This window comes from Euwallacea fornicatus, chromosome 26 (assembly GCF_040115645.1).
Source record: "Euwallacea fornicatus isolate EFF26 chromosome 26, ASM4011564v1, whole genome shotgun sequence".
NCBI lineage: Eukaryota > Metazoa > Arthropoda > Insecta > Coleoptera > Curculionidae > Euwallacea > Euwallacea fornicatus.
This window is the reverse complement of record NC_089566.1, coordinates 911,733-926,915: the sequence shown is the minus strand read 5'-3', so window position 1 is coordinate 926,915 and position 15,183 is coordinate 911,733. Positions and strand designations below refer to the sequence as shown.

At 36.1% G+C, this 15,183-nt stretch overlaps 1 protein-coding gene across 2 annotated transcripts in view; it reads right to left on the bottom strand.

Moving 5' to 3' along the window:
- Nucleotides 1-15,183, bottom strand: part of N (neurogenic locus Notch protein) — a 132,834-nt gene that overhangs the window by 40,978 nt on the left and 76,673 nt on the right. For both annotated transcript variants that reach the window (XM_066296677.1, XM_066296678.1), the window contains exon 6: nucleotides 3,675-4,031. In XM_066296677.1, the coding sequence (XP_066152774.1) occupies nucleotides 3,675-4,031 (357 nt within the window). The remainder of the gene's footprint in view (nucleotides 1-3,674; nucleotides 4,032-15,183) is intronic.

Here is a 15,183-nt window from a genome sequence, read left to right as displayed (position 1 = left end):
TAACCTCAGGTTGGCTGTAGAGCGTGACCCCAACATAGACATGTCCAAAACGGGGATCTCGGCAACGACAAGATGGCAACGATAAGATAGCAGAAAACTTGCGTTTTCAAGGGAGTAGTCCACAGTGTAAACCCACCTCCGAAATCATTTTTCTTTTTTCCAGTTATTTAAAAAAAAACAAAATTTTCGAATTTATTTTTTGTTTTTGAGAAAAGTTTTGTACCACTTTCGGATATCACAAGGTGTTGAATGAACAATCAAAAATAATAATGTGGCAAGATTTAAAAAAATTTGATAAATTTTATATTGGCTGAAACGTTGCAATGTATCCAAAATCTTGTCCAAAATCTATTATAATAATGTAAGTTTCCAAAAATTTTTAAATTTCAGTTAAACACCAACACGTTGCGTATATTACTAAATGCCATATATCAATGAATTTATAATAAATAGTTGGTGATAATGTTTAACAAATGAAATGTCATAGAACGAAAGCAAACCTGTTATGTTAAAGCTTATAAAAAACCCTAATTGGAAAGTGGTTCTAGTTTTCATCTATCTGTTTCCACTGCATGGGAAAACAAGGACATTTTGAAACAACTAAAAAACCAAAAATAACAATGTTGTAGATGGTTCATAAGAGTCTGTCTTTGAACGTGCTACTTTTCTCTCATTCAACCAATTTTTATCTACGCCGGTAATCAAAAAAACACAAAGAGCTTGAGCGATAGAGATTTGAAGAAATGAAGAGTCGGGATCAGGGAGGAGGGATATCTCGAAGAGGGACACGATGAAGATAGGAGCAAATATATAAGTACCGACATGGTTTACCTGAACTTGGAACAGTAGCCAGCAAAGGGCACATCGTACTCGTTTTGAATGTACAAAATCGGGAACCGAGAGAGGCTGTTGGGAAAGAGCAACGAGACTGAAGTAACGAAATATTGTGTGGTCCACCCCATGTTGAAAGAGATGTCACACTACAAAATCAGAAATAGGTGGTGCGTTAAGGTTTAGGGGGGTGTTGTCAGATTCGGCAGTCTGACGGAAAACAGTCAATTTAGTGATGTTAAACCAACCAGCGACATGATGTCACGGGAAAAATCCTCGCATTCATAAAAAAGGCGGAGCGGTCTTGGAAGAGAACGAGGAAAGTAAACAAAAAAAGGTAGTTAGCGATATATCATTTTCTCAAGTTCGATCCATCATGTTAGCCACCAGATCTTAATTTTTATCACACCCCTGCACGTTTTTAGAAAATATCCTAAAAATGCTGTAAAATCAAATGGTGCAGGGGTAAAGAACATCCATTTATTAAACCACCAGGAAGTATGTGAAGATCCTCTTTTTGTTCTCAAAACTGTTGGCGAAGTTCCAAGGAAGGGTATTCATTCTCGTTTGTATGTACCCCCTCCTCTCGGCAGCTTCAAATAGAAATATGGCTTTTTAGAGGAACAAATGTGTCGGATTTTGAGCTATCTTCACAAACCATGAAAATGATTATTCATTGACGAAGTTTAACAATGAAACTATAGAATTTTGGATGTAGTACGTTATATCTCGATGCATCGAGAAGAGGAGGGATTGCTGCTCATGGTCGAAGCTGTAATATTGGGATGAGAGAAAAATAGAGGAATATGAACCAACGGTGCGCACTCACTACATCAATAACCGTTCGTAGCAAGCTGCCGTAGCAAAGAAAATATATGTGGTGTTTAGGAGAAATATTAAGTCATGTTATGGACCAACAAGAATTTATTATAAAACGATTCAAAAAGCGACTGTATCCCGATGTTAAATAAGATACATATTCTTGACATAATGCGGTATATTGGAACGAAAACTTTTTTTTAACACACTCAGTAACTTGGTAATACTATTTGAGATATCCAAACTAAATTATATATCAATATCAATGTAAAATTTTAATCGGTTTGTACCGTCGCGGGCGTGAATTGAAAATAGAATTCTGTATGAAACGCTTTAGTTGCAGCACTCACCGTGAATCAATCAGGCCTTCGCAGGCGTCTCTCACTTAAGTCAGATTGCTGATACCGAAAAGATTAAGTTCGGCGCCGAACTAATAGTTGAATATAGCTGTATTATAAGAAAAAAATACGAATATTTCAGGGGGGACGATTTTCGATCTGGTTCCTTCATATAAAGGCTCGACGTGAACGAAATGATGAAGCTCGAGTCAGTTAAATTTTTAATAATAATTTCAAAACTAGAAATAAAACAAGAAAATATTAGAACACAATAAAAAGTAGACGTTTTCATTAAATGCTAGCGGTTTCGTTTACATTTCCCATTAGTGAATACTGGAGTGAACTAGAGCTTCAACTGATATCAGGAAGTTCATTTCACTGACTTAAGAACGCAAAATTTTCACGTTGGGTAAATTTCCATATAGTATATTTGAGATGACAAAATGCTTAAGATAGACGGACACTATTTACTAAATTGATATCTAATTTCAAGTAAATGTGCCGTCGCGTCCAAATCGTCCTTTACTTTCGATTGAAGAGCATATGCGCGACTTAGATGTTAATCTAGCAATTGACGAATAGCCTAATGAACATTAACTTTTTCGTGAATACCTTACCGATCCACCTTCAGAGACTTTCTATTAATATGTAATCTCGAAAGAAAGTTTATACGTAGCAAGCTGAATACCTCCATTTGGAAACATGCAACCAAATCTTATCGTTTGGGCTAATATATCGAATCATTCAGTATTTTATGGACACGTGTAGGATGTATTGAAATGGAACCAAAGCGAAGTCGTTACTATTGGAAAATATTGGCGACTGCTACCAAATATGAATGATGGGAAGTTCCTGCGGTATCTTCCATGGAGTATGATGGAAAGCCTGGACGTACATTTGGCAAGATTTCTAAACACTATAGATACCAAATTTTTTAGTTGACTGCAATCTTGCGACCAAAAGTAACGCTACTGTCAATATCGCACTTGTAAGAAATTAATATAAATTTGGGAGAATGAAAACGGTTAAAGCTTCAGGTTATGCAAATGAGTAAATTACATTATCTCAGGGTACCTCAGAACAGCATTTTCTGGAGCAATTAAACGATCCGAGGCAAAATTATAAAGGACCGCTTTTTAAGTTGCCCTCTTCAATTTGTTATTTCGAGATGCGTTCTCGATGTCTTGACCATTTAATTGGCGATTTAATACTCCGGAGTTAATGGACATTGCTCGGATTTTGGCTTGTTAATTTTACGATATTTTTTTCATATAGGGAGGTCTATGGCATATTTCTAAAATTGATTGAGTCCATTAAAATTGACTGCCACCCGTTACAATCAGGCTTTCTTACGGGGGGACCTTTTACTAGATCTATACCTACAACATAATTGTTCCGTGGATATTTTCAACCCAAATCTTAACGATGTTTTAATTGCATTAGCATTATCTCGGTAATTATAAGCCTTATCTGCTGGTAGGTATCGAATAGCGCTCTAAAATTATACTGTTTTTCGGAGCACCAGCCTAACGGTGAAAACGCCTCTCTGCTTCTTAATATTAAAGGACCGCTGTCCTCTCGATCTTTTTTTATTTTACCTTGTCGAACACCATTACATTAAAACTTGCCGAAAATCGAACAACATCCGTCCCAATTTAAGCGATTCCGTAACAGTTAGAGACTCACCGGTTTTTCCAGCTGTACACCTACAATAGAAACTGCCAACTCTATCTATACAGGTGGCACCATTGAAACATGCCGCTCCTGCGCAGTCGTCGATGTTGACGCTGCAATCGAGACCTGTCCATCCGTTCACACAAATGCAAGAGAATCCTCCGATGCTATTGGTGCATGTAGCCCCATTTTGACAGACTGACGGCCTGAGCGCGCATTCATCTACGTCCTGCTCACAGTACTGTCCAGTGTACGTCGAGGGACATTGGCAGGTGTAGCTGTTAACGCCATCAACACACGTGGCGCCGTTTTGACATTTGTGACCTCGACAGTCGTCGATGTTCTCCTCGCAGTTCGGTCCAGCAAATCCTGAAACAGACGCGATCTTTATTGCTAGAAAGCTGCAATGTTGATTACTGATAATAACTTATAGTTAGAGGAATTTGAATTTAAATTAGTCAAGTTTATTGTTAAGGCAGTCAACTAGAACCATTCGTGGGTACCCGACAAATTACTAAAGGTGTAACGACTTGTTTCACGAGAAGAGGTCCATTACGAATTTGTTATGCCGATGAGTTACTGTATTATGGACAGGCTAAAACGAATTAAATCACTTTCGAATTGCCGAGCCATAAATTCTCATATTGCGAGGTTTTTGTATATTGTCATTATTATTCACTGAATTTCGTAATCTCTCTATTTAACGTCTCGAACAATTGGTAAGAATACACTTTGAAGTCGAATATGCAGCATAATGCTCTCATGGCTACACGATGTCATATACCATAATAAAATACGAGCTTAATCCTTGTTCTGGTATAAAAAAGTACGATAATAGAATTTTATTGATCGTCAAGTTTCAAACTGAGACCAAGAACGATCTCAATTCCGCAAGCCAGTCTGCTGTATCATCTACTTTTGGATTAAAGCGGTTTAGCGATGTTACCATTTCGAGTTCTCCTGGTTTTTTTGATTCTGCTTCATTTATGTTCAGCTCCTATATAATAAACGATATTTTATCGTCTTTCCTTATTAGAACCGAACGGTTCGGCATGCGTCCCCACAAGGAACTTTGAACTCTAGGCAGCCTTAAAGCTTCTAATATAATAGGTCCCATAAATCTAGACATCAAAGGTAGATAGACCGCTGTCCAGAATAATGTTAACGGGAAGTATTTACATATTCGGAGTGTTAAAGGAGGCTTTATGCACTTAACGATGCAATGTTTCAATTTAAATAGGGTCCAGTTACATACAGGTAATTGATATTCGAAAGATGCACGTTTCTGATGGCCCACTTTTGCTTTTCTAATGCAAAGGCGTGTTTGTTGTTTTGGGCTAGTATAGGTTTCGTGCTTGTATCCCAATTTATTTAAAATTACTTATTTTATCGTTAGGGAGAAGGTAAATGCTCGTTTGCTTCGGTCTTCCCTCATCTCGACGTATCACTGAAGTTCGCCTTTACCATAGGCGTTTCATTTAATAATGTCGATTTTTTAGCAAAATATTAACGTTTATTTCTATAACAAAATAGATTGCGCTGATAATCAAAGTATCGGTCATCATTAGCAACGACTTTTTCCCATCTTTTCGGCAAAGGATCGATTCCGCGCCAAGAGAAGTTTACATTTCTGGGGGCCAACCACCAATTATCAAGCCATATTTTTATTTCTTCGTAAGATCGAAAGCGTTCTTCTGCAAGTCCGTGTTGCACGGACTTCAATAAGTGGTGGTCCGGAGGGGCCAAGCCCGGCGAATACGGCGGGCGAGGTAGAACGTCCCATTTAACGCTTTCCAAATAGTTTTGCACTGATTTTTCAACATGGGGCCGAGCGTATTCGGGACGTTTTTCCTTCAATGTTCAGTTTAGTTTTATCAATTGCTTTCGGTATCTATAGCCTGTACTAGTTTCACCAAGTTTTAGAAATTTTTAAAAGACAGCTCCTCTGCTATCCCACCAATTACACAGTAAAGCCTTTTTTCCGTGTACATTACGCACTGGTTGTGATGTTGAAGGCTGACCTGGATCTACTAAATTTTTTTTCCTTTCGGATTGTCAAAATAGATCCACTTCTCGTCGCCTGTTGCAATTCGATGGGGAAAAACTCTATTTTTCTGTCTGAAAAGCAAAATTTCACAAATGGTTTTTCGTCTTTCAACGTCTCGTTCCTTAAATTCGTGTGGAACCCATTTGCCCTCTTTCTGGATTTTCCCCAATGAGTGTACACGTTGGGAAATAGTGGATTGGGCAACATTCAACGCTTCCGCCAATTGTTTTAACGTTTGAGTGGCGTCTTCTTTAAAACAATGTTGCAATTCTGCATCTTCAAACTTCTTCGGCTGTCCTGGACGCTCATTGTCCTTTATATCAAAAACACAAGTTTTAAAGCGTTTAAACCATCGCTCCCTTTTTTGGGATAGAGCATGTTCCCCATAAGCTACAACCAACAATCTGTAACTTTCAGCTGTCGTTTTCTTTAAATGAAAGAAGGTCGTTAAACTTCCCCCCAAAATGTCTTTCTCTGGTACAAAACTCGCCATATGCAAAGCTATGAAAAACCATATTTGTGCACAATAACAATTAATACTGATCCGGCTCTTGATAGCGCATGTTTACCTTACCAAAACACCATAAACGTCGCGAGTGTATAGCAACAAACGTACCATTAATGCCATCTCTCGGCAAAATCGACATTATTAACTGAAATACCTATTAGAATAGTTTCTTATTAATCGTTTCTATCTCATTATTTGTTCAGTTTAGGGAAAATGCCTGAAAATCAAAGTGTAAGATGACTGCTTTTCGAGTTTAAGGGCGGATCTCAAGTTTTTGAAGATACACGATATTGGGACCAAGACCCCGTAAGACCTTTTCAAGCCTTTCGTGCTCAAGCCTAAATTGCTAAATATCTGCCTACGTCTTAGTGTTTTTTGCATTTCACAAAACCCACGGTCGAAGATATATATCAGAATGAAATGACAAGAAAATAGGTATTTATGTACCCATTTGTGAAAGACATAATTGCATTTTCCAAATTTTTGCAGAACAAGTGATGGCACATCTCTTAATGAATTTCACATGTGATTTTTTCGAAATGCAAAATAAATGTCGATCTTTCATCATTGTATTACTAAATCTGCCCCGTTTGGTCACAGTTTTTGATTAAGAAAAATGTTCCTTGATTTGTCGAAATTAGATAAACTGCTTTATTTTCAAAAAACGTGTATTCAAATAAGGGTTTAGCTATGTAGTACAGTTTAAAACAAAAGTGTGAATAAACATCAACATTGCGATCCCAACTGGCGTACATTTACACCCGCATGTACGTATGTATGAGAGATAAGGAGAATGTTGCAGAGTCTAAGGGTAGGCTCATCTCAATAAATGATTAAAAAATCTTAATCGGAAACTGTTCACAAACATCTCATTTTCATAATACAGCACAAAGTCTGAATTCAACTTTTACATTTCTTCTTAATTTATTTACTAAAGACAAATGTTATTAACAAATGCTTGGTAACCGGTGATTTTTCAGGTCGAGGAATTCAATTCTTAGAATTCTTATGAATTATGTAGTGTATTGCATTCGACGCTTTGCATACATTTAAATCATAAGAACTTTTTTGTTTCTTATACTTATTTAGTTGCTTTTGTGAGGAAAATATTTTTTGATATTATTTATTTTTATTTTTCACGCTTATGTTTCAAAAACTCTCAGTGATTCAACTTACAAACTTCGAATGTAGTGTAAGTTTAAACTCGTCTTTTTTTCCAAAATAACTGCTTTTACCGACAAATACTAAAGGCATGGTTATTTAAAACCAGATAGAACACTATGTGGCGCCCTCTAGCATCAACCAAAAAACTACGTAATATATATTTATGTTTATCACCACCGATACTCCAAATATCCAGAATTTCGGCAAATTGACATGTTATTGAACAAAAATTTAAACAAAATACCAAACAAAGCATTTTTTAAACCAGTGTATCTCAAGAGCCACGCCTATACGTACTCATGTTCATATGAACCTTTTAGCTGAAGGTTAGTCAAAGATTCATTCTTAAAACTTTATATATGTATTTAATAAGCACCTTGTATAATATCGGATTGGTCATATATTGAGCCCAACTAGTTGAACAAAGATAAAATAAATAATTAACCCTGTTCCGGTTAAACCGGAAGTGGGATTAAATGTTACTTGAGCTTACAGGGCTGTAGAATCTATAAGATACATATGCTACATACGTATTCAGCAAACGGGATGCCACAATTTTATAGTTTCTCACCTGCTCATGCTGCGATCGATCCAAAAAGGTTCATAGTATTTCATACTGGCAAATTTAGCGCAAAAGTAGAATGTGTGTGTCTTTAAGAATATGTAAGTTATTGTTGCATTAGTTTTACAAATAGAAAGTAGAGTAGAACTCGGCTGTAACGCACTCTTATAGTGAACGAACAAAAAAGTCCCGTCCAAGTTTCTATAAAGCTCAAATATTATTATTTTATAATAAGCTCGGATATACTGAAGACTTATAACATACCATATTTATATATACAGGGTGTCCTATTTAAAACAAAAAAAAACACAATCGCTCCCGAACCCGTGCAACACATAGAGGAAATCAATTACCAGTTCTTCCAGCTGTCGCCCTCGATCCCCATGTAAGTTGTCGTCAAATTGCTGATGAGTCAGGAATATCAAAGGCAAGTGTCCAAAGAATTTTGTAAGTGAATAAATACCGTCATTGCCACATTTCTTTACATCAGGATTACATCAGGAACTCCATGGAACTAATTTTGAAAACCGAGTCGATTTTTGTAATTGGGCCAGGCAGCAATTAAATCAAAATGCAAATTTCTTCTCCGACGTCTTGTTTTCGGACGAATCCACATTCACACACCATGGTACAGTGAATCGTCATAATCTGCATTTTTGAACTGCTGCAAACCCACACTGGCTCAGAGAAGTCTAACATCAAAGACCATGGTCAGTTAACGTATGGTGCGGTATTATTGGGAAATATTTAATTGGACTTTTCTTCACTGAAGCAATCTTGAATGAAGAAATGTACCGCAATTTCTTGCGTAATAATCTTCCGGAATTGTTAGAGACGTTCGCCTTGCAATTAGACGGGTGATGAGGTAGCAGCATGACGGTTGTCCAGCCAATTTTTCGAGAATGTCTCGTGAATTTCTCGATGAAATGCATCCAGATCGATGGATTGGACCGGTGAACTGGTCTCCTAGGTCGCCTGATCTGACCGCACCAAATTTTTTCTTCTAGGGTTTTTTAAAGGACAAAGTTTCTGCAGAAATACCAAGAATTGCAGACGACATGAAAAAGAGAATGGAAAATACGCGTTAATTGGTAAGAGGGGGAGATGTTGCGCAGGGTAAACAATTCTTTTCGAATAAGAGTTGGGAGGTGTTTAGAGCAGGAAGAACATTCTTTTGAAAATTTGCTTCCATAAGTTTCTCAAATCAGGATTTTAAATTAATATGCCAAATTGAAAAAAATGTTTTTTCATAGAAATATATATTTTTTTCCATTAAAAGAATTGTTATGAGTTTTAAACAGAATAAGCATTGCAAAACTTTTCTAGAAAAAAAAATGCAATCATTTCGATTATCTCAAAAATTGGACAAAAATCAAGGATAACTTTGCAGCAGAATTTAATTAAAAAAATTTCAAATAAAAAATATTAATTTCTTGTAGGTTTACAAGGATCTTTAAAAAAATACGGGGTTGCCAAATGAGAAAAAAAGTTGCCCTTGAAATAACTTTAAAACGACGTTTTGACTAAAATTGCTATCTTCATGACATGTCCCCCTCTTTACAGGACAAATTTTATTTAAAACCTTTTGTCATAGAACGTACCGATTTTGGGCAATCTTCAATCACAGCTATAAATGGGACACCCTGTACACTTATTTAACACAATTAAAAACTTTGTAATTTGACGTTTGGTTAAAACAAAGATTTTAAATGAATACGCTTTTTTCTTAAATCGTCTATAACGAGGCTCCACATATAACGAACGACAGGCCAAGTCCCTTGAAGGTTCGTTATAGCCGAGTTCTACTGTACTAATAGTTTCAGATTTGATGTATAATTGCTCATCTGTAATGTCAAATCTCCAGCTATATGTCGAGTTGAAAGTGCAGGATGTGCAACTTGGTATAAGAGTGCATAAGGAGTTAGATTCTTAAAAACCATTAACGCATCACGGTTCCACCTATCAAATTGATACGATGAACAGCCTGAAATTGCTATGGTATATTTGAACGATTTTCGATGTCGCAATATCAATTTTCGTTTTTTCTTCTGTGTCTTTTCGCCACCTCTTTCCATTGTTTGGAATATGGTAAATTTGAAAAGACATTTATTTACCCTTTTACGTACCAAAATTATTGAGACCCATTATTTTCACTTTAACGAATCTCTTGAATCGTGTATTGGAGATAGAGAACGCATTACCGAGTTCTGCCACAAGAACTTGTTCCAGCTGCGTTAGTGCAAAAAGAAAGTGAGGTATAACGCTTTTTTAATGACGCTTTCTAATAATTTAATTTCTACTAAAAGACCACAACATTCAATAGTAAATTGGCATCGTATTTTGAATCTAATTCATCTGTTGCACAGATTGTCCGCGAAATGAACTACCAATTATATCACATTTGTATTAATCAAGACGTTGATGCGAGGAACAATCATTACGGTGATTATATTGAAATTATCATGTCGATACTTTGAAGTAAGGAATCCATGAAGGAACAAAAGATGAATAATTTGCACCGCAGTTTCTAGGCTTACATCAAAATTCAATAGAAACTTCACATAAATCAAATCAATGTTAACATTCTCCCTTCCTATTATGTTCAGGTGTATCTAGTGCAATATAATGACCTGCAACCTTTATTTCGCTCATATAAGGTTAATCACTTTCCATCTCGCAGTCCCGATTTATTTCCTAATGATATTCTAATACCAATAATAACGAACTATTTCAAAACAGCCCTGAACTTCTTCGCAACGAATTTTAGTTAATTGGATAGAAATCCTTGGCTGATTCGCAGCAACCCTCTTTACCATCATCTAAATCTATACACAGAACAGCACCTCTGAAGACCGTAACGCTTCGTCGAAAGCACTATTTTATTGTTCAACTGCACTTACTTCAACCTGGCACACTTAAGGTGAAGTAGACGTGAATTCTATATCTTAGTTTTAACGCGGCCTTAAAGAATCTATTAAACAATCTCCATCATATTGCGTGAGGTACATGATCTTGTAACTAAATTACATAAAAACCTGTAACAGTCGTGTGACGTAGATCGCGTAGGAGGGAACATAATTAATAACCACTCCGGGTCTTATGAATATTTAATGATATTTACCGTTTAATGTACTCAAGATTTAATATTTTAAATTGCTGATTACTATTTTCTTAACACCACAACATAATACGCATATTATCAACTAAGAGCGAATCCGCAGCAGGAGACGCTAGCCGGCAGCCGGACATGTTGATTTGCTTTGCATAATGCCATCGTATACCTTTCATGAAAAATATATATATATATATATATATATTTTTTTTTTCGTTAGAACAGCTATACTGATACTGTAATGGATACAGATGTTCGGAATAAGTCGTAATATCAGATCAAACAAAGTCGAAAATTGTGTGGTGGTACTTGTATGCAGTACACAAAACAGTGGCAAGTATTCATGTCGAGTCGAAGAGGTTGTGCAGATGATTAGAATGGGAAAGGAGTTTTTAGCGTATTCAAAAAAAAAAAAAAAAAAAGAAGTAGTTGCTAGCGGGTCGAAGTAACCTAACCTGGCCACCTAATTATACCACATTGAGGGTTCCGAAATTATTCCCATATATGTGTGTGCCCCCAGCTAACCACCGAAATGAATAAATTCCATCCCCTCTTCCTGAAATTCCATCTGAGTAAAGATTTCATTTTTAAAATTCGGGTACAATTCCACTTCGTACTCTTGCCCATCGAGTTTTCTTAGTACCATCACCATTTCGGTCTCGATCCGCTCGGGGGCTCCATAGTTAGGCGAGTACTCGTGGTGCCCGCAGGGGGTTCCCGCGACAAGCGAGGTAAGATCGTCGGTTCTCTCCCACATAAGCACCACCTCGGGCTGGGTACGTCGCTTAGATGGGAGGTACTTTGTACTTTTCAGTTCCCTTGCCTTTGCCGTTTTAGAGCCAACGAACTGCTCTTGAAACCATTTAAAAATAATTATTAGTTCTTAATGAGCTGCATCTCTTATGCAACTAGAACACATTTTTTACATTAAAGTGTGGTTGCCTTTCAATAATCCTACTACCGTTTCGAATAGATAAGCAGTCCGAAGGCTCTAGATACGATGGGAAAGGCATTGAACCAACGGATTCGTGGTTCAAGATAACGAACGATAACGAACTTGTCTGGGGATTTTTTAAAAGGTTTTACTCATATTTTCTATGTTCGATTTTAACCTGCATATAGCGACGATTACAGGCGTTAGTTCCTGCTTTGGCTTACGTAGATAAGGAGTACTTATTGCCAAGGAAGTGTGAAACCGACCATTAAACTCGATCTTGCAAGCTGCCATCCCAACCTTCATATTATGAGAACTATAAGTCGTTCATAGTTTTTATGCAAATAGTATTCCTGTGGGCTGGACAAGATTTAAAACACACATTTTTTGACATGCGCGAGTGTATTGGAATTCTTCTTAATATTTATGATTCATTATGGCAAACTTCACTTAATTTTCGTTTATTTCATGAACCCCTGAATTCTGTCTTAATTACTGCAGTACACAAGACACTGATTACGGTATCCACTTGAGGCAGTCACTTACAAAGCGTTAGTTAAATTAATTCAGAACTTTCAGTTAGGCAGTTAGATTTTTGTAAAAAGTTGTTGACAAATTATTATTAATGTTGAACTAATAACATGGAACAAAAAAATGGGAAATTAAGGACCAAAAACTGACTATGATATATATATGACATAACTATGATAGTCCAGTTTTGTGAGGATGACCATCAGAAGGCATATAAACTTAACAGACTACTGTTTCTGGAGAAATTGGTGTTATGAATCTCGTGGGATTCTCATATTCAACGTTCGTAGATGTATCCGAACCTAGTGATTTCGGTCACGTGGAAAGATTTACAAAAAAAGAATCCTCAAAAGGCCATTCTATTTGGAAACATGGACTTGACCTACATAAATTTATTTTGAATCACATTGTAGATATACTAGTAGGTGCCAGCAAAAATTACTTTATCTATAATCGCATACATACAGGGTGTTTCAGAATGGCATGTCATAAACTTGAAGGGCGATTCTACGAGTGATTTTGAGTAAAAAAGTTTATATAAACCTAGGTCCGTTCACGCTTTCTGTCTGAAATACAGGGTGTTGAAATTTGCTATATATTTTTTAATAAGTCCGGACCTGCATTATATATTTTTATCGAACTCGGTGGACGTAAGTTAGGTGTAGAAACATACCTTTTAAGAGAAAAACGAATGTTTAAATGCAAGCAGTGGCGCCCACCAAGCTATGACCCTGATTATTTTTTGTGAAAAATATGTTACGCCGGTGCTTTAAAAAAAAAATAAAAATCGTTATCTTAACGGAGGACATTTTCAGCAATTTATCTAATTTTTGTTTGTCCGAATAGTCGTGACAAATTGCTACAAATAAAGTATTATTATAACTAATTTGGTTGTTATTATAACATACAATGTTAACTAGTCCGTTTATTGTCTGAAAACACTTGATGTTACGAAAAAAATTTAAGAGGCTATTTTGTTAACAAAAACAACTAAAATTAAGAAAACGATTTTGATTTTTTGAAAAAGCAGAGGTGTAACATATTTTTGACCAAAAATAATCAGGGTCATGACCTTAGGGGCGCCACTGCTTGCATTTAAAAATTTGTTTTTTTCTCTCTAAAAAAAAAATTTTTTATCACCCTGTAATTCAGACAGAAAGCAAAAACGGGCCTAGGTTCATATAAACTTTTTTTCTCAAAATCACTCATAGAATCACTCCTTAAAGTTATGACTTGCTATTCTGAAACACCCTGTATATGAACCTTTTTTTCTCTGTGTATTTGCAATTTATGGAGGGTGTTTCGCACACCTGAATAATCCACTATAAATGACAAATATCAGGTCTTATGCTTACTTTCTGTGAGCTATAAGCCCGATCGTACAAACATCCACTCTATGGTCGCTACATGTTCAAAACTTCTCTTGGGTGTTTCGATGGAAGTCAGTTTATTCGACGACAATAAAATTACATAAAACAGTATTTTGTAGTCGGTCTCAAATATGTTTTTTGTAATTTTGTTGTAGGATAAAAAAATCGCAAGAAAATAGTAGATTTGCAGAAATTCTTGCTGCATAACATACGAAACAATCCAATTTGGTCCTCTCTCTCAATTATGAAAAAGCTCACTTATTTGAAAAAAATTGTGAAAAAATTTGCTTACCACTACATATGTAGTAATGTTACTTCTTACATTTATCTCATATGGAAATTTTCGGAGTGTCACCCGCACGCGACTGAAAAGTGAGTATTTTCTACATAAGTGGATGTCAAATGATAAAACGATAAGGATGCAACATGCAACTTCTAATCTATCTCATAAAGAGCTTTACGCATATCTTCTGGTAGGCGCTCAAAATTAAGCTTTATACTCGGCTCAATAATGTACAATTTATTATTTATGTATTTAGTATTTCCATTAAAACATTTTCATTAAGACGAGGTGGAGAGTGTTTCATTTGCAATTCACAGTTAAAAAGAATAGTAACTTAATCCTCAGGAAACTGAAAATTAAGTTAGAAGAATAGTTTGAGCCATCATATGGATGATTGATTATGTATTATTTTTAATTTGCTTGTCATGCTGTTGCGTAGGATAGTAGCCCTTAACTTCGTTTCAATTGCTGGGGAAGGATTGAACGATTAATCCATAAATCTGTAAGTCGGAATGTACAGGGTGTAACACTCAACCTGGAATATCGATATATATTCGAATACTAGGCGTCCTATAAAGAAATTTTTAGTATCGCGCTTTGAACACTCTAAGGCGGAAATGTATTGGCGCTAAAGTTGATTCGGCTCTACCCCCGTGTGGGAGGGGTGGGGATTCATTTTATAATTTCAAATGGCAACCCCCATTTTTTTTACAGGTTCAGATCATACGGGGAAAGATAAGAGATTTCTGTCCAAAATATTTTTTTCGATTCGTGCTAGAAAGAGCCGCAATTAACGAAATTGAATTCATATCTTATTTCACCTTCAACTAAGGTGTATACACACTGTGTCCATCTTAGTTGAAAGGACGAAGAATTTGAGTCCAAAAATGCTCAAATGGCGTATTAAAGAGATGATAGCAAATCGAAGGAACCATAAACCTTGTGGGTAATTGATCGTATGTTTACGAACAATTTCTAAAATTAAATATTAAAATAGACCGGAACATTAG